General features: G+C 33.4%; 4 protein-coding genes across 4 annotated transcripts; 2 read left to right on the forward strand and 2 right to left on the reverse strand.

Annotated features, from left to right (window-relative positions):
• Positions 1-4424: 4424 nt before the first annotated feature.
• On the reverse strand, positions 4425-5161 carry LOC108853150 (pathogenesis-related protein PR-1). Its single transcript, XM_018626601.2, has one exon. It carries the CDS (start codon positions 5137-5139, stop codon positions 4636-4638), a length of 504 nt encoding a protein of 167 aa, XP_018482103.1. The 5' UTR covers positions 5140-5161; the 3' UTR covers positions 4425-4635.
• A 444-nt stretch (positions 5162-5605) lies between these two features.
• LOC108854922 (uncharacterized) lies at positions 5606-8665 on the reverse strand. The gene is made up of 13 exons (XM_056995724.1): positions 8509-8665; positions 8227-8306; positions 7850-8146; positions 7689-7771; positions 7433-7620; positions 7288-7349; positions 7091-7199; positions 6893-7012; positions 6699-6818; positions 6327-6607; positions 6164-6236; positions 5966-6093; positions 5606-5875 (listed from the first exon to the last, which is right to left on the reverse strand). The coding sequence occupies exons 1-13, from the start codon at positions 8591-8593 to the stop codon at positions 5753-5755; spliced, it is 1749 nt and encodes a 582-aa protein (XP_056851704.1). The 5' UTR covers positions 8594-8665; the 3' UTR covers positions 5606-5752.
• A 5807-nt stretch (positions 8666-14472) lies between these two features.
• Positions 14473-15986, forward strand: LOC108854923 (probable xyloglucan endotransglucosylase/hydrolase protein 18). Its single transcript, XM_018628601.2, has 3 exons — positions 14473-14891; positions 14984-15177; positions 15431-15986. The coding sequence occupies exons 1-3, from the start codon at positions 14610-14612 to the stop codon at positions 15804-15806; spliced, it is 852 nt and encodes a 283-aa protein (XP_018484103.1). The 5' UTR covers positions 14473-14609; the 3' UTR covers positions 15807-15986.
• A 1971-nt stretch (positions 15987-17957) lies between these two features.
• LOC108848732 (probable xyloglucan endotransglucosylase/hydrolase protein 18) lies at positions 17958-19330 on the forward strand. The gene is made up of 3 exons (XM_018622163.2): positions 17958-18297; positions 18400-18593; positions 18800-19330. Exons 1-3 carry the CDS (start codon positions 18016-18018, stop codon positions 19170-19172), a joined length of 849 nt encoding a protein of 282 aa, XP_018477665.1. The 5' UTR covers positions 17958-18015; the 3' UTR covers positions 19173-19330.
• Positions 19331-20479: the final 1149 nt, after the last annotated feature.

The following is a 20479-nucleotide window of genomic DNA, read 5'->3' on the forward strand; positions in this document are numbered from 1 at the left end:
TTCAAACAAAAATCTATAAAAAATAGTTTTCTAGAACACCGAATAGTTGGATAGTTACGGATCAAATCAGAATAGATAATTAATTATTCATACGAAATTAATCAGATCACAAATACCTCGAAAAATCCATATATTCTATATCCTATTTGTGTCTACCCTTGATATCCTGATCATGGACCGATGGAAAAACCTTCTTGAAAGGGTCATATTAAATTTTTTTTTATAACGCTGGGTTTGAAAAACATCAAAAGGGAATGTATGGTGGGACACTCACAACATCAAAGAGGTCCCAACCAGAAACAAAAAAGATAGGCCAAAGTAAAGACCAGCTAATAAGAACATAAAGCAAGGGGGTCACAATGATATCAGTAGATACCTTATGAGCCCAGAACTTACTAAAGAAAAAGACAACTTAAAACCATAACACAGCACCAAAGCCTTCCAAACCAACTTCACCTCTGAGCACGAGCTTCTTTTTCAATCACAGGCCATAACCATCTTGGCCCACCCGATGCAACATAAGAATGAAGTCTCTCCTCTCTAGTTACGCTTAATGTTATCGCCTCTGCCACCGCGTTTCTCTGACACATTAGAAGACACATTTTAATTTATTTTTCTTGAGAAAAGTTTATGACTTATAATTTCGCCAATTTTTTCAAACATTAGAATACTGATGAGTAGAACGTTGAATAGCATTACAATATTAATCAACATATATAACATTTTTGTTTTGTTTCTATTAAGAATTTTGTATTGGAATAACGTTTATTTTGTTGAGAAACGTAATTACACATTTTCACATGTATATTTAAGACAATTCAAATGTTCTACCTAGATCACCATCATTATGGTACAACTAGAAAACACTGATCATCCTACTTAAATTAATCCAATGGTAGCTTTTGTTTTGTGTTAATAATGTATGCACTATTAAAATGGTTATATTGATCTTGATAAGATTAATAACAAATATTTTATAGATCCTTGAAAAATATATTCATAATTTTGTGTATGATTTTATAGACGAAGATACATCTAAATAAAATTTGACTTAGATTATAGTTTGGGTAGATGAACACAGCTTCTTGTTAGTTTTTGTTTCATGCGAGTTTAATCATTTAGTGTGAACTTTCAATTAGAATTATCGAGCAAGGAAACATTTATCTCAAGGAATCTTTTTTGTTCAGCTATTCTAGACACTTGCGAGAAGTTACCACGTTTACATAGTTAAAGAATCTATCACTGTTTAAGTTCAAAAAGAATCTATCACTGCTTCAAACCCCATTATTATTCCACGATGGTGGCAAAACAAAAACCTTTAATTCCTCCGACAAGACATATTTGTTCAAAAAGCATAAAATAAATAAATATGAAATGATGATCGCAGTTCTCTTTGTTATGTTTTAATTTTAGCAAACTATATCATATATTCCACTATCACCAAGCAAAATTATATTACATATTATTTTTAATCCAAATTTTTTAAAAGACATTAGAGTTGTTTATTAATATAATATTATGAAAATAAACTTATTAGTGAACAAAAAAAAACTTATTTCTCGAATGATCCAAATAATTCATTACACTGCGATCAACAATACGATGATGATCGTATCTCATATACAACTTAAAAGGCTTCTCTCGTAGAAAAATATTTTTTTGAGTAGAAAATTATTCGATGCTCCAATGATCATAGACAAATCAAAATTTGTAATGAGGGATTTAAAAAAGAAAATAAATTAACCTGTCACTAACATATTAAAGACCATTTTAAATCTCAAGTAAAACCCATTAATTAGATCGAGTTCTCACATGATTTTCAATGATGGCTCACTTTTCTTTCTTATACTAGTAAATACAAAATTTTAGGTGTACTTTCAGTGATTCAAATGACACATGATGCCGCACTTATTTGTTTAGAAACATCCTTAGCTTCAATATTATATTTTTTATGAGAAGGAATATTTTGATGATAATTAGACTATCTCAGAGATTTCATAAATTTCAACAACATATTCAAAACTTGGATATAGATATGTTTGCATAATGGAATATTAGTTTCATGTGAGTTCACTCTTCATCCTATGACACTTCTAAACAGGGTGTCCCAACTCCCAACCCCAGCTGATTTAAACTACCACACAAAAATCATTTAAAATTCGGTCTGGATTAATATATCCTTCCATCTGGTTCATCCTCAAGTTCAACTATATAATAATTACTCCCTCTGTTTCATTATAAGTGTCGTTTTAGACTTGTGCACACGGATTAAGAAAGCATTTAATTTTGCATATTTTCAATATAAAAACATCATTACCGATACAATTCAACCAATAGAAAAATAGAATGGAGAATAAAGTTAATAAATTTTGTATTGAAACTCTAAAACGACACTTATTTTGCAACAAAAAAATTCTCTAAAACGACACTTAATATGAAACGGAGGGAGTATGTTTTAAGAAATTATTATTCGGATCAAATTATATTCCGACTTCGGTATTTTTCAGTCTCGTCTTTAGTCCATTTTTCATTTTTCGTTAGAGTTGAACTTGACTGCCGAATGATGATGGCTATAAGCAGGTTTGACCACCGCTCACCTAAGAGTTTTGAGCCAAATCTGGCTTCCATAACTTCACAAATTTTCTAAACAAAATATTTAAAACCAAAGGCTAAATCTTAAAACTCTCCACCTTTTAATTAGGCAACCGAAAAGTTAATATTGAGCTAAAGCTTCGAACCAACCTGCTTCGAACCTACCTTACCCTTATTTGGATTTATATCCTATGCCGACCAATTATGTATCGGTACTTCCAAATCAGTGAAATAACGAATCACATGGGTGGGTTATATATGCATGATGTTTTATTTCCCCTTATTTTTAGAAAAAGAAATCGGTAAATATTTCATTCGAATATGGCGAACCAAACAAGTTAAACTGTAAAATTTTGTATATTTTTCGTTGACTCGTAAATTATTATTTTGGACGCGGTTTCAAGACTTTGACATTATGAAAATTGTGAATATGTACAATGTACATGATTATATGTCTACTTTTCTCTCTTTCACGACGACCGTCCACAACATTTTGGTCTTCCAGTTTCCATTTTTACCACTAAATGCTTCTTTTCTTTTCCCTACCTATTATATCACTTTTTGGTTAGAAACCATTAACATCACTATATGCTAATCTACAAATCTTATGTACTTTTCACTAAAGATCCAAACTAAGATTAATTAGAAAGCTACCAAATTTTATTTATGGTGAGAAAATGATGCCTAACCAAATAACAAGAATGACTTTATTTTTTTTTATCAAAAAAGGAATGAACTTAATAAGCACATTGATTTATTAAATTATGGGCAATTATCTCAAATAGCTCTTCTTGAGTTTTTGTCACAAAAATAGCACTTGAAAAAAAAAATCCAAAATAGTCTTTTTTTATTTTAAAATTGTTATTTAAAAAAATTAGAATCTCATTCCAAAACTCCACCTCCTAACTCCAAACTCTAAATTTAGATTAGTTAACACTTAGAATATAAATGCATATTTACTTTTTAATAACATATCTTTTGATCTTTTTTTATTAAAATTTATTTTTTGTAAAAATAAACTAAAAAAATTATTCTAGAGAATTTATCTTAGATTATTGAGAACAATTATTTTGGTGCAAGATACGAAACTAAAATTACTAGTTGTAAAACCACCATCATATATAACTGAAGTATAGAAAAGTTCGATTTGTATTTTGTGTTTATGTATGCATGGTTCTACATTTTGGATTTAGAAAATTTTCTGACTACAATTTATGTTTATGGATATTAAGTTTAGGGGGTTTCCATAATACTACAAGTCTAGTTATTTGTCTTGGTCTTAAGTATTGCAGAGTATTATCTATGAAATTGTATGTAGAATACCCGTCGTAAATTTGTATATTGCGGAAGAGCTGTGTAGTAAAATTGTTATTCAAAAAATTATGTAGACAAATAGTCAAATTTGATCAATTATACAGAATTAGAATATAATATAGTAAAATAAAAAAATTTATGAGAATATGGGTGAGTTTAGGGCCTCTTCATCACTAGTGGACTATAAAACCATATACCCATATGCTATTGTGGGCTCTAGAAAGATGTGGTAATTATCACATGGATCCAAAATCCACCGTGTGTTTCCATCAATGTAATTTTTATTAACATTTTTTATGTTAAGATATTTCAAGACTGAAAAAAACTAATCTGTTTAGGTCACCTTAACTATTATATTATATTTTACATTAAGATAATGTAATATTAATTAAAAGATCTTAGGGGGATGCTATTTTTTACAATTTTTCTTGTTTTCTTTTGCTCACTTAGGTTCAAATATTGAGGATTTTGATAAATTTTTAATATCATCAGTTAATTTTTTTTTTGTCAACCTCATCAGTTAATTCTTATCAACCAAAAGAAATGTCCCTCACAGAAACATACATAAGAAAACGTCGGAAAACAAACGTTATGTGGTTTTCCCGATCGCACGTTAAAACTTTAACCAATAAAAAAATAACATTTGTAATACAAAAAGGAAAAGAGTTAAAAACGCAAGAACAACCTCTTTTGGTGTGACTTCTTTAAAGATATACAAATGGATCATACTCAATAAGGTCTCCTACCAAGAAAGTTCCCCGGTGGATCATAACTGCACGCCAAGAACACGCCACCTCCACCATTACAGATCACATGAGCGCAGCCAATCCTCTGCGTGCTCTTCCACACAATCTGCGTGTAATGACCACACATCTCGGACTTACACGAGTTAGAGTAATAGTTATAGCTCCTTGCTTCCGACAACCATCCATTGGCGGCTTGAGCCGGGCTCCAGCTATTTCCTGAGCCCCAGAATAGATTCTCACCGTATGGTCCATTCGAATGGATCAAGGCGCAGTCACCCCGTCTCTGGTTGGCCCACCATTGCGCGTAACGGGCTAGTTTGGCGTCCCACACTAGCGGTCTGAGCCTCAAGTGAGCCCTTGCTGCGTTTTGTGGAGCCATGAATTGTTGTTGATCGTTTGCATCAACGCAATGACAACATGCTACAAGTAGTAGTATGAGAGCCGCGATTGCAACCGAAACACCATTCATGGGTTTAGGAGGAGCCATCGCGGGTGAAGCTTGAACTAATGTTGTTTGCTTGGTTTTATATAAGCATTCAAATCGTGAAAAGAATAATGTTTTATGGTTTTTAGTGATATTTATTTATTTTATATGGTAAAATAAGGTTTTATGGAGGAAAGTGTCAACTCTATGATTAGTGGTGTACATGTTCGATTATGATAACCACATTTGAATTTTATTCTGAACTCTTAGATTTTGTGAACTATTAAGCATGTATTACAGTAGTTTATGTATGCTTTAATTAATATTTTATGCATAGTAGGTATATATTAATATTATAGACCGGCCACCCCCAAAAAAGTCTTGGAGGCAAGAAGATTTGTGGAGTACAGTAAAGAACTTTCGTTAAAGTATAATATAGTTTAGAATAAATAGATGATAACTATTCCCTTTTTGACTAAGTCAGACCAAAACAAATAGACTGTCATACATTTTTGTTACACTTCACACCTTGATACTATATTTTATTAATTATTGATTAGTAAGATGTAGAGAAAAGAGTAGATGAATTGTACAAATACCAAATTTAATAAATTTGTATAAATAGCAAAGAAAGATGAATTGGATACAGATTATGTTTGATTGATTAGGACAGACACTAGGACAGAGCTTGGGAGATGATGGAACGGTGAGACAATTGCTGTTCGTACAGATCACGGAAGATGCGGTATTTTGCATCGTGATACTTCTTAACCTTAGGGTCTGATGATGGATGAACCACCTGCAATGCCATCACAAGTGACGCATAAACAACATGAATCAACTGCATGAACTTGAGTACTTAATGAAGTTAAGATAAGCATATGTATACTTGTCCAGCTGCGTTCAAAGCCTTCATAGCATCATGGAGACTAGGATAGCTCTTGGCAGCAACTGCTCCCAGAATGGCTGCTCCTAGAAGAACAGACTCGCTTTCTCGTGGTAGAATAATCGGACAACCTAGTCAAATAGATTACATTTTATCATAGAAGAAGTTATAGCAAAGAGTGTGGTTAGTACTACTATATACCAACGATGTCAGCATGTTCTTGGATGAACAATGGATTCTTTGAAAGGCCGCCACAAGCAAGCAGTGTGTTAATCTAATTACATCAAAAAATGCAAAGAACTATTGAGGCCAGTGGAAGTGAATTGTCTATAGAATAGAACGGGTTGTGAAGAAAAAAACTTACTTTGTGACCATGAGCATTGCAATGCTCTACAATATGACGTGTGCCATAAGCAATCCCCTGTACTGTGGCTAAGTATAGAAGAGCCAACTGCTTCTCTGATGTGTCAAGAGTCATTCCAAAGACCACTCCTTTCGAATTTGGATCTGCAACCGGAGACCTGTTTCCGTGAAAGTCGGGAAGGATATGCATCTCTGAGGTAAGAGCAGCTACAAACGGAGAACTTGTATCTTCTTGCGCCATTGATTTTAAAATGTTGTTCAGAAGTTCGAACACAGAAACTTCTGCAAGAGACCAAGACAATAACTAGCAGTCAAACCAAATGTTTTCTCAAGAGAAGGGAGGACAAAAAAGTGGGGAAGGTTTGATGATAACTCTGGGAAGCAGCTTGATTTGCAAGACGAGGAGAAGCAACGTGGTTTTCGATTATGTGATCAAGTAAAGCCCCAGTGGCACTCTGTCCTCCTTCTGTTAGCCAATACTCCGGAACCATAGCTACAGAGAATAAACCAGAGTGAGACTTCATCTATCAAATGGAAAGAGAGGATTGAGAGAGAGACTAAATATACCTGACCAGAAAGGTCCCCACACGCCAGGAATAAACAGCTTTTCACGTGAAACAGCCATATGGCAAGTTGATGTGCCACATACTAAAACCATACGAGTGCATAAGGTATCTACATCCGAATCTGAAAAAAATAACAATTCTTAGAGACTAATTATACCTTTCTTCATAAGGTATTTAGACTATAATAGCAAAAGAGTACCTTTCTTCAGTGAGTCTGAATCTGATTTGCTTTCCATGACCCCAACACCACCGGCATGTGCATCAATGAGTGAAGTCCCTACAGGAGTTCCAGCCAACAGACCCAGCTCCTGAAAATGAAAAAAAAGGATTGAAAACAAAAATTGTAACTGAATGAAAATATAAAACCAAAGATGCAAGTGGTTGCTTAGTACTTGCCTTAGCAGCTGTTGCGGTTAGACCATTACCTAGTGGATGCCCCGGAAAAGCCACACTTCTCCCTGTATAAAGTAAAAGCTAAGGTTGTAGGTTTTCACAGTTCCTCTTAGAGCATTTCTAACAAAAAAGAAAAAAATATGCATACCGATCTTAGAATGGTGACCATCTACAAGATCGCCTAAGCCAATCTCTTCCCAGAACTCATCATCCCACCCACAAGCTTCCATATCACGAGAACCCTTCTCAGTCATCTGCTGCTGCATATGCGCATGACCAAGATACGTCCACTTGCATACCGTAGTGCACAAGCTACGAGTATCATCTCCAGTAGCTCTAAGAGGAAACAAAAAAGGAATCAGAGACAAGATGAGCAAAAAAGGTTAAGAAGAGCATATCAGCACCTGTAGGAAAGCCAATCACTCAAGTCCATCCACTTATACACCATTGACCAAGACTCCTGGAGATTCTCTTTCACCCATAGTAACTGCAAAAAGCAGAGAGATATAATCGTCATCATACTCAAACAAGCAGAAAACAAAAAAAAAAAACATCTTCCACCTACTTTAGGTGGCTCCATCTCTGGAGAAACACCGCCGCCACAGTACTGCAACACCGGAGAGTTAAACGAGTTGATTCTCTCCGCCTGCTTCACAGCTCTATGGTCCATCCAAACAATAATGTTTCTTCTCGAATCACCACTCCAAGAAACAGTAACAGGAGACCCCTCAGAATCAACTGCCACTAGAGAGCAGGTGGCAGCAAAGCCTATCCCTTTGACTTCAACATCAGAAACATTAGCAAGAGAGCAAGCAGACTTCACAGCTGCACAAACCGCGTGCCAGATATCCGTTGAAGATTGCTGTTTTCCACAAAACCACCAACTTAATAAGAGTTCAATGACTCAAAAACACAACTCAAAATCCAAAGCTCTTTACCTACCTCAACACAGTCTCCATCTTTCCAAATCTGTATAGGACTACTAGAAGAGCCTAAAAGCTTCCCACTTTCATCAAACAAACCTATAATAAAGTATACAGCTTTGAAACGTTACATAGCTTCAAGTGACTAGTTTCGATACAGCAGAGGTCGAATTACAAAACCCATTAAAGGATTATACAGAAAGGATCCATCTTTTTTTTATAGATTCTGATCGCTGCTGAACTAAGACGATTCTCTTAGAATTGATGATTAAAAGGTGGGGAGGGAGGGAGAAGGGTAAACCGGCTCGGGCGCTTCCGGTTCCAACGTCTACACCGAGGAAGACGGAGCGAGACGGGAATGGATTTAACTCAACGTTGGTGGTCATCTCAGTGGCGACGGCGAGCGACGGAGGATGGTTGTGACTCACTTTATCTCATCTGATAACAGAGTAAAGTGCTCAGATACTCTTAATGAGGGAAAAAGTGATCTATCATACTCTTACGTGATCTGTCATACTCTTATCTGTTTTGATACTCTTCACTTCGATGGTCAATGTCTAAATTACCCTTTGTATCTAAACCAATCAAAATCATTCTCTCTCTTACTCTATCTTCTTCCTTTCTCTCTCCACTGTAAATCTCAAACCCAGATTTAATTATTTCATTCAAACTCTATTTAATTTGGCATTCATCTTCTCCATTAATTCATTCATGAAGAATTTTAATTTCAAATTCGTTTTCATAATTAACTGATTAAGAACAATGATCTCGATCTATTTGGATATTCAAAAACACTGATATAATTATAAATATGAGTCTGTTTTTTTATGACAAAAAAAATATAAAAATATATATCAAATTATTATTTTGATAAAAATTAGAAAACGTAGTAAAACTTGGTATAACTATAACTGTACAACTTGGTAAAATCATAATGTACAACTAAGTAAAATTGTGTAACTCGGTAAAGTGGTACTAACTAAATTGTATAACTTAATATAACTATAATGGTAAAACTATATAATTTGGTAACATTTTATGGTTAAACCGTGCAAGTTCATCTAACTTGTTGTTAATCATTTTTATTTTTACATGAGACGACGAGTTCTTTCACAAACATACACTTTGATTATTAAAAATATTATTATAAAGCCGGAGATGGTCATGAATGAAATCCAAACGAAGGTAAAGGTAGTTTGTATGCTAGTGGACAAGATATGCAGAAAAATGACCATAAATCCATATACAAATAGATAAAATTTGAGTTATATGGTAATAAAATCTTTGATACCATTGAAAAAACATAACAACATCTTAAGGTGACTGAGCCAGTGGAAGATGTTGTTATTCGAGATAGAGACAATATAGGTATTGATTTGGATAACGTAGAGAGCATGTAAGAGATCTAGTTAATTGAGCATCACATCATAACTGTTTTGAAATTACTATTTTGAACTGTGAGCTTCGAATATTAAGAACTCTAATTTGTTTCGATTAAAAAAGTGCATACTTGTTCTCGTAAATATTTAAGTTCGGGAACCCAGAAGAAAATGCACACCACGATTAGTTGTATCTATTATTCAAAATGATTGTTCAATACGATAGAAAAACTAAATAAAACTTAGTAAAACTGATAAAATATAAAAAATTGAAGATAAACAATTTTTAATTTGTTTTGTTACTTATAAGTATTATGCTTATTATTTGTTAGTATTTTCTGATTTAAATTTACAATAATTATAGTTAATTTTTTATCACATAGTTGTGTACTATATAATAGAGGAAATACCTTGTTCTTTTATGCTTTTTATCTTAGTGTTGTCCTTGTGACATCAAAAAAATTATATATGCAACAAAATTAATTATGTCACAACATGATTTGATGGAAAATGATTGTAGGAAACTAAATAAAAGTGGTATAACTATAATATAAATTTTTTGAGTACAGTAAAACTAAAAAAAATGCAAAAAATAGAAAAGTAAAACTTTGAAGCTTTTTGTAAAACTACAAACTTGGTAAAACATCGACCCAAAAATGCTGTAAAAAAATTTCCCGCTCAAATTTCAGAATTTTCCCTCCAAAAATTTTCTTTTTTTCCAGACCCCAAAAACGAAGTTGGCAACTATAATTGCTTTAATTTTTAGGGTTTTCTCATTTCTATCATCTTTTCAATCCTCTCACCTCATTTTCTCTCATCTCATTTCTTCTTTTTCATCTTTCTTCACATAATCTGCAATTTTTAGATTTTTTTCCAGAAAATAGTGATTAATCAAGAGACAAAACTCTGAAGCTACAGGGGCGGGTGTATCATCCAGAAGTTCTCCAAATCTGATTCAAACCCTTATTTGCAATACTATTGATGTCTCCTTGTGGTTTCTCAAATGACCATGTGGATTAAGGATCCAATAATGGAAGACAAATATTGATAGTTGTATATTGTCTTATTGTTACTGTCATGGTATTTCTGAGATTTTGGTTGTACAGTTAATCATAAATTCTATCAAACTAGTTCAGTGATGAGTTTTTTAAGTTTTGAAATTTGACAAATGAAAAATGAAAATTCTGACAAAGTTTACCGAAATGTACAAACAGAAAAAATATTAAGTTATACAAAGTTTGACGTACGAAAATGAAAATTTTTGAAATTTTTTACCTAATTACACAAACATGAAAAAAAGTAATACTAAATTTTACGAAGTTTGACAAACAAAAATGATGTACTTAACCAAAATTATTTTAAGTTACATCAAATTTTACAAACATAAATAACAAACCAAGTAACATAAACACAAATTATAGCATCTAAATTGTTACGTTTTTCTTAGTTTCAAAATTTTAGACAATATATATTACTTAGTTTCACTTAGTTTCACTTACTTATACATAGTAATAAATCTTAATAAATTAAAGTTATACAAAGTTCCAAATTCAAGAGATGCGACTGTTGCAGTGAGAAGGCGTGTGAGAGAAGTCGTGCTTCCTCAGGGAGTCAATCAAATTACCCTTAAATGGACATGCCACTGCTTGAATCATTAATTACATGATTTTTCTCAAACTAAATATTATCATTTTCATTTATTATCTCCAATACTGCTGGTTGCTGTCGGTAAATATATACATTACGTTTTGGATACTAATCATTTCTTGCAAAATACAACAATAGACTATATAAATTTCGTTAAGTTTTACATAGTTTTAAATATTTATACAATCTTAATTGTTACGTTTTTCTTAGTTTCATAAATTTAGACAATCTAAATCACTTAATTTTAATTACTTATACATAGTTATATATCTTAATAAGTTAAATCCAAGAGATGCGACAGTCGAGGAGTCTATCAAATCACCTATAAATGGACACGTTTCTGCTTAAATTTGGATGAGTGGTTCATTAAATTTCAAGGGTTTATCACTTATACAAGTAACAAATAATTTACGAGATTTCTCTCACACAATAACCATTTTATTTTGTCAAAGTTAGACGAACTTGGCTTCTCTCCCTCCTTCAATGATTCATAAGATTCTCTACAACGTAGCAACGACCAGTATCCAAGACTTTGGTTGTGCACGGATTGTTTTTTTCGGGTTAAACAAAATTGGAAGATATGATTACTTCTACAGATCGGCAAGTCTCATTTACATGAATGACTGGCTAGACAAGGTCAATGATGTTTGAATGTTCAGAATTAGTTGCTACCGTGTGAGTAATCCAGAGGCCATACTTGAGAGGTATGTATGAGTTCTTCATCCTCCATTTAGTTGGTAAGAAAAAAATATATCTTGCTGCTGAGAGAGGATGCTTGTTGGCCCTATTTGTATATGGTATGATGAACTTAGCCTTTAGTGTTGATGATGGAGGATTGGTTCACAACTACCATGCTTTTACTCGTCAACATGTTGATCAGATGTTTCAAATCATCAATAGTTGGGAACTCACAGGCCATTGAGATTATGAAAAACCTGCCATGTTTCTATCTATGGCTGAAATGATAGATCCTAATGTGACATATGATTGCTGGTGCTCCAGAATCATAAAATTAGTGTTTGTAGTCTCCCTAAATGGATCAAAATCACGGTGGAAATGCGATCTTTGTTTCTGGAATTGTGCAGCTTGTGATATACACTTGACTGCTCGTGCATTGCCAATTGAAAATTAATTTTATCTACTTTTAATAAATTTCTGTAAATGACTCTTTACATTTTGTAATTTTTCTAGTTATATCTATAAACTAATGTTTTTAAAAAAAATCAATAAATATATCAATAACATCAACTGTGTCCAAAAATTAATATAATAAAACATTACAATCTAAAAGTATGCATTAGTTCAATTTAAATAACTTGTATTAGATACAATGTATATTCATACAATAATATAAGTAGGAATTAATTTCTGTACAGTTACACCAAGTTTACAATTACACTAGGTTTTACAAAGTTTTCGGAAGTTATGGAGAAAGAGATCCGAATTTTGTGGATCGGGTCTGGATAGTCCGCGAAATAGCCATGGTTGGGTTGTAATTATGCAAGTTTCTGTTGGTTTCATGGTCTTTTAATAATTTTTCTGATTTAAATAAAGATATATTTAATTTCAAATCCGGTCAGTTTCGGGCAGGAGTATCTCAGCTCTTTTTTTTTCGGACAGGAGTACCTGAGCGTTTGATTCCTGATAACATTACTCACACTCTGTTTTCTCATCATTTGTTTTTTTATCAATTTTTTTTTTTTTGTAATCCAGGTCACCAGCAAAATTGCCACGTAATTTTAGTTCTGTTCTTAAAATTTAAATTAGAGAAGATAAGTTTTTTCTTTTATTTAGGAACTCTTTATTTAGCCTTGTTGGATTTTTGGAGGAGATGAGACTTGTTTGTTATGGGCATATGGCAGTGTGAAGAAACTATAGAGGGTATGGGTCGGGTCACAAAGCAAGATTAAGGAATGGAGTTGTTATAATAATGTGGACCGAGCTCTTTAGTGTGTCCGAGACATAATCTCCCCGGTCTTTGCAATGCTACTTCCGATTGTGTTCTTGGTCATCCAGATTACTTCATTGACAAAAAGTAATAGGATTTTTGTTTGGTGTGAAGAACTTATTAGAAGATGGCACCTATCTCCAGTTGGGTTCAGTCGAGAGCTATAGGAGTAGCTTGGTCCTTGGCCATCTCATTTTTAGCTAATTTAACGTGAGAGCGGGTTTTGTCTTTGTTGTGATCTTTTATTGCTGTTTGTAACTTGTGCTGATGTTCTGTTGTTGTTTGTGTTTTCCGCTACTAGTCGCAAACACTGAAATAAGATAAACTTTTAACATTTTTAACCAAAAGAAGTACTTCCTCCGTTTCATTTTCATATTACTTGTAGTTTTAAATTTATGCACACAGATTAAGAAAATATTTAATTTTATATATTTCCAAAATAAAAAACACTATTACCAATATACCTAACCATATATCAACCAATAGAAAAATATAGTAGAGAATATTGTCAATAAATTTTGTATTGAAAACGACACTTATTTTGAAACAAAAATTTTATTCTAGAATGACAAATAATTTGAAACGGATGGAGTACTAAAAGATGGAAGTTATATTTGTGTTAACGTGTATGTCATTATTGGATATGATGGATTTGAGAAACCAAATGCGGTACAAAAACATCAGTCATTGTGCAACAAAACTTCAAGTATATAGGGTTCGATTACTCACTACTAGTCTACATGTATCCTCCACCTTAGGCAACAAAACTTCAAGTATATTGATACGTTTTAGTTTGGGCCCATTAGAGATGACTTTGTTTTCTCATGAAGAATCAGTTTCGGTTTCAATTTCGAACAAGTTTAATCTGATCCAATCATTAACCCATGGACCAGGTTTATATAATTATAAGTATACTCCGTCTTCAAAGCAAATGTTTGTGTTATTGGGCCTGAAATTCTGGTTTGGTCACGTTCCTCTTTCCCCCCAATCACGTTCTTTGTTTCATGTTTCAATGTGTATGTCTTGCTGTTACGCCCTAGGTGGGCTCGGTCTGAAACTACAAACAGAAAACACTGACGAATTTCTCTATGGGCGGTGCTCGAAAGTCGAAGACGTGTTGACATACCAAAACATTGGGACCAGTCAATCTGCTACATATGTCCAAAAATCATTTCGGTTTGCAAAGCTAAAGAAATAACAAAACTAATATTCTAATTTGATTCGCTTTGCAAACAGCAAACAAAGGATCAAATAATACATTTAATATTTATAAAGCTGTGACCCAACGAGACGAAAGCACATGCACCTCTATCATCAACCCATGAAACTTCAATCTCTTTATCTCTCCCCGTTTCATTTTCTATATAAACTAGCGTCACTTACCTCATTTTCCATCAACAATAAACATCAGAGATCTAAAACTTAAAAATGAAGTCTTCTTGTGGTACAATGTTTGCGTTCTTGGTTCTCTTTCTCTTTGCGGTACAATCAGTATGCGTCTATGCCGGTAGCTTCCACAAAGATGTGAAGATACACTGGGGTGATGGTCGTGGAAAGATTCACGACAATGAAGGAAAACTTCTTTCTCTTTCTCTTGACAAATCCTCTGGATCCGGTTTTCAGTCCAACGATGAGTTTCTTTATGGCAAAGCTGAGGTTCAAATGAAGCTTGTCCCTGGTAACTCTGCTGGAACAGTCACAACTTTCTATGTAAGTAACATAATGTTTCTAAGCATTCTAGTCATCTTTTGCTATAGATTAATACATATAGTTACTGAGTGTGTTTGTGATGATTTGTGTAGCTTAAATCACCGGGTACTACGTGGGATGAGATTGACTTCGAGTTCTTGGGAAACATTAGTGGTCATCCATATACTCTTCATACTAATGTTTACACAAAAGGATCAGGAGACAAAGAGCAGCAGTTTCATTTATGGTTTGATCCAACCCTTGACTTTCACACTTACTGCATCACATGGAACCCCGAAAGGATTATGTAAGTAAATCTTTTGATCCCTTGTATATATATTATATAGCATAGTCTCACATGTTTTGAACCGAACCATTTTATCATGTGTAAAGTGAAACGGTTGAATGATCCTATTTCTTAAAAAAAAGAAAAGAATCATTGGTTTTAAAAATTATGTTAATATTTTTTTGAACAGTGTTTATAAATAATTTGAGACTGAACCTATTTTGAAGCTACGTGTTCATAAGTTAATATTCTCTATTTTTTTCTTCTTTTTCAGCTTTACAGTTGATGGCATTCCCATCAGAGAATTCAAGAACTCCGAGTCGATTGGAATCCCTTTCCCAAAGATCCAACCAATGAGGCTCTACGCGAGCCTTTGGGAAGCTGAGCATTGGGCTACAAGGGGAGGATTAGAGAAGACAGATTGGTCAAAAGCTCCTTTTACTGCTTTCTACAGAAACTATAATGTGGAAGGATGTGTCTGGGCTAATGGTAAATCATCTTGCCCGGCTAATAACTCCCCATGGTTCACTCAGAAACTTGACCAGAGAGGCATGAACAGAGTGAAATGGGCGCAGCGTAAATACATGGTCTACAACTATTGTAACGATAAGAAGAGGTTTCCTAATGGTGTTCCTGCAGTGTGCACTTAAGCTATTGATTCTTTGATTCATGAATAAGTTACTTGGCGTTGTCTTAATTTGTAACTCAATGAGTTTTATTTATTCTCTTTAATTCATTTGTTGCTCATGTGTGTTTGTGGTGTATGAGTAAGATATTTATAATAATAATGAATAATAATTTATATGAAACAAGAGTTCTCGTTACTTAAATTAATTGGCTCCACTTGATTTGTAAAATTTATAAATTATCGAGAGCACTGAGAAAATTAATACTTCTTGGGAAGCACATAAATAAATAACAATTTTGAACAAAATAAAATAAATAACAAAAAGTTTTCTAGATAGACGAGCCGGCGAGACTGTCCAAGTTTCAACCTACATGTCTGGCTGTCTGCTTCCTTTGAGAAAATACTTCTAGATGTAACATGTGGTCCAATGTGATTTTATTTCAGTGGACACTTATTTCATGAGATAAGTTTAGTATAAGATTCGTTACGCAAAATGGAGTAGAAACAAAAAAAAATGTTGCAATAAATCATGTGCCTCTTAAGTCTTAACGTGTGGCCGTGTGGGCAAGGTGATGGTTTTATAAAGACAACGTCAAAAACGGGTCATGACTTATGAGCTATAATCGTATTGTTTATATTGGCCAGGCTACAACGCGTGTGCATGATTATCGTTGGGAAAGGACCAATACCTACTCTAAGCATGTGCAGATGATGCAGTTGCATAGGGTCCAATTTTTTTCTACATGTTTTTCTACATAAGGTCCACTTAAAATAGGGTGTAAATAGTTTAACACTAATGAAAATACATGTAGTCTTCAATTGGTGACCATGTTGAAGGAAAAAAATTATAGTAAATTCTCCATTCTTCAAAATTTATACTTTGAATTTTTTGTCAAATTGGTTATAAATAGGTCTCACTTTTTTCTCCTAAATTTTTATGGAAGAATGAATTTATAAAGAAAAATTATCTCTGCAATTTTAATGAAAAACAAAATGAACAAAAATTCCTTTTTTTTCACTTTCTCAAATTAAATTTTATTTTTATTTTGTTCATTTTTCCATTCATTTAATTGTCACCAATGGACGCCGTAATGTCAGGGTTCGTTTTAATACTCCCTCTGTCCCATTTTATGTGATGTTTTAGGTTATTACACATAGATTAAGAAAACACATATTTTTATGTAGTTTATCTTGGTAACATAAAAATACATTAAATAAAACTAGTTTAACCAATAATAAAAAAATACAATATTTTATAATTAGTCAGAAAATTCAAATCATATTAAATTCTACCTAGATTAGTGAGAACATCATTTAAAATGGAACAAAATAAAAATCCTAAAACACTGGGACGGAGGGAGTAGTATCTGAATAGGGTCCATTAAAACTTAAAGCTGGCCCTGGAAAGGACCATGATCTTGAAAAAGGATCACCGTTGGTTTATCAATCTCATGAATTAGTTAATTGTTTATTATGGTAGTCTAGCTAGGGATTTAGTTTGTCAAACTAAATCTCAAATATACTAACTTACTCGTTGTCCAAGTTTATGTTATAAAATTCAGCTAGTTAAATTAGATTACACGTAACGTTACCAAATCGTCCAATCTTGTGTTATTATTTAATTTTTACCCGAACAAAATGAATTTCTTATTGTTATTTAGTCTGGCTAGTGGTATGGTATCATTAAGAGAGTGAGATATCATTTCATATGGATCAAAATATTTTTTTATGAAATATTATAAATGTGGAATATTCCACATTTTCATAATCATGATGAAATTATAATGTGGGCCGAACAAATGATGGAAAGAATATAGAAGTAGATATTATTAAAATGCAGATATTTATATATCCGGACCCTCTCTGCGGCGGGGAGGGTTTATGCTCATGTCAAAAGTCGAAGCCGTGTTGACAAAATGGCCCCATTACTTTCTAAACGCGGGACCAGCATCCGATATACAAATTGTCCACATACTTTATTTTCTCTGTTTTCTAACAATAAACGAGTCATGAAATCATATTCTATTGGATTCTTTTGTAACGACCAACAAGAGGTCGAATGAGCCAACTAGAATACAGCACATACACGATCGATAATCAAACCTATGAAACTTCCGTCTCTTTTTCCTTTCCCATTTTCCAGCAGCTATATAAACTCATGTCACTTAACTCAATCTCCATCAACAAACACATCTGAGATATCAAATATTATTCGAGAAATCTATTAGAAAATGAAGCTTTCTTGCGGTACAAGATTCACATTCTTGGTTCTCTTTCTATTTGCAGCACAATCTGTTGCTGTCTATGCTGGTAGCTTCCATAAAGACGTTCAGATACATTGGGGTGATGGCCGAGGAAAGGTTCGTGACAGAGATGGAAAGCTTCTTTCTCTCTCGCTTGACAAATCCTCTGGTTCGGGCTTTCAGTCCCATCAGGAGTTTCTATATGGTAAAGCTGAGGTTCAAATGAAACTTGTACCTGGAAACTCTGCTGGTACAGTCACAACATTCTATGTAAGTAACAAATTCTCTCTAACCAGTCTTGTCATCTTTTGATGTACGCTTGATTACATATAGTTATTGAGTGCGTTGGTGTTTTATGATGACTTTGTGTAGCTTAAATCGCCCGGAACTACATGGGATGAGATCGATTTCGAGTTTTTGGGAAACATAAGCGGTCATCCGTATACTCTTCATACTAATGTTTACACACGAGGCTCTGGAGACAAAGAACAGCAGTTTCATCTATGGTTCGACCCAACAAAGAACTTTCACACTTACTGTATCACATGGAATCCCCAAAGGATTATGTAAGTACATCATACATTAATCCTATATGTTTTAGGATATATATAAATGAACTTAATACTTTTTTTAATTTTCCAACCGTTAACTTCCAATTCAGACCGATGGATAATTAGTAGATTGTAACATGTCTCTTAGATGTTTTTCTAGGTCTTAGTACATTTTTGTATGTATGATTCCTAATAATTATCCTTTGTTGTCTCTCTTTCAGTTTTACAGTTGATGGCATTCCTATTAGAGAGTTCAAGAACTCTGAGTCAATGGGAGTTCCATTCCCGAAGAACCAGCCAATGAGGCTCTACGCAAGCCTTTGGGAAGCCGAGCATTGGGCCACAAGGGGAGGATTGGAGAAAACAGATTGGTCAAAAGCTCCTTTCACTGCCTTTTACAGAAACTACAATGTGGAAGGATGTGTTTGGGCTAACGGAAAATCATTTTGCCCCGGGAATGCCCCATGGTTCACTCAAAAAGTTGACCCGGAAGGCCAGAAAAAAATGAAATGGGCACAGAGTAAGTACATGATCTACAACTATTGCACCGATAAAAGAAGGTTTCCTCAAGGTGTTCCTGCAGTGTGCACTTAAATTATTGGTTCTTGAAATAAGTTACTTGGCCATTGTCTTTGTAACTTGAATGAGTTTTATCTATTATTTTCATTCATTTGTTGCTCATATTATGTTTACGTGGTGTCTGTGTAATATTTTTTTCAAGTAATAACAAATAATAAAAGAGAGTTTAATTTCGTTACTAGTACTTAATTGATTATACAAGAGTTGTAAAGATTTTAAACATTGAGAGAGGTTCATTAGTAAATCAACAAGAAATGGTTAAAGAGAATACAATCTCTCACAGAAACAAGTGAATAACTATGATGATCAACTATCCTGCATGTACGATACTTTCGACTCAAATGCTTTCTCTGCAGCAGACGACCACAATAAATGATTTTATCTACAATACTTTGGAATCTCGGGTAAACTTCACATGATATAATTTGTAAGAAATTGCATAGTTTGAGATTTGAATATGTAAAAGATAAATCTTAATTAGTTACAAAAAAAAAAGATAAATCTTAATTAGTAGGCTAAGGTGTTTTCACACTGAACAGCAGTTTGGGACGAGATTATTGTAGGGCTTCAGGAGTTCATAAAGGTCTCCAAAAACAAATGTGTCATTTGGGCTATCTTAGCAAACTGGGCCTGTGGACTGGTACGATTTTATTTCTTATGTAAACTTTAATAAGAAACGTATTATCATATCACATGATTCACATATACGAGGAGTACACTAAAATTGGGAAAGTTTTTGACTTTTGATTTTACTTCTACAATAATGTGCTACTCATCAACATGTACTTTTTTTCAATTTCACGTGTCATATTGAAATGATCGATATTAATCTTTTATATGAAAATTTACATTAAAATTGAAATGAGATGTTTATTGGATCGCTAATTGACTGTCCACACATATGATCTGATAGTAAATAATGTAGAAAAATCTCTTACAAAACTTAAGAAGATACCAAAGCATACTTATTGCAGTATTGGCTATCTGAGAATAAGAATGCATTAGTTGCTAAACCTATAGTCCTATGCCCCTATTTGGCATCACTTGATGTCTTCGCTATACAGTTCACCGATAAAATAGTTAAAACGGCCTAAAGTGATCAAGTGATGCTATGGATTGATAAGTCGTTCGTGTTTGAAGTCGCTTTAGTTGATTATCTACTGAAATTGTTACAGAAACTAGGGGATAAAAACAATGTTTTTGTTATTATATTATTGAGGATTAGAGTTTAGAAAAGTGATCATTGTAACATTGCTAATATATTAATATTGGCCATAACCAAGTATGATATGACTTAGAGACCTGAACGACAAAGAAAATAA

This window comes from Raphanus sativus, unplaced genomic scaffold (assembly GCF_000801105.2).
Source record: "Raphanus sativus cultivar WK10039 unplaced genomic scaffold, ASM80110v3 Scaffold0031, whole genome shotgun sequence".
In the NCBI taxonomy this organism is placed as follows: Eukaryota; Viridiplantae; Streptophyta; class Magnoliopsida; order Brassicales; family Brassicaceae; genus Raphanus; species Raphanus sativus.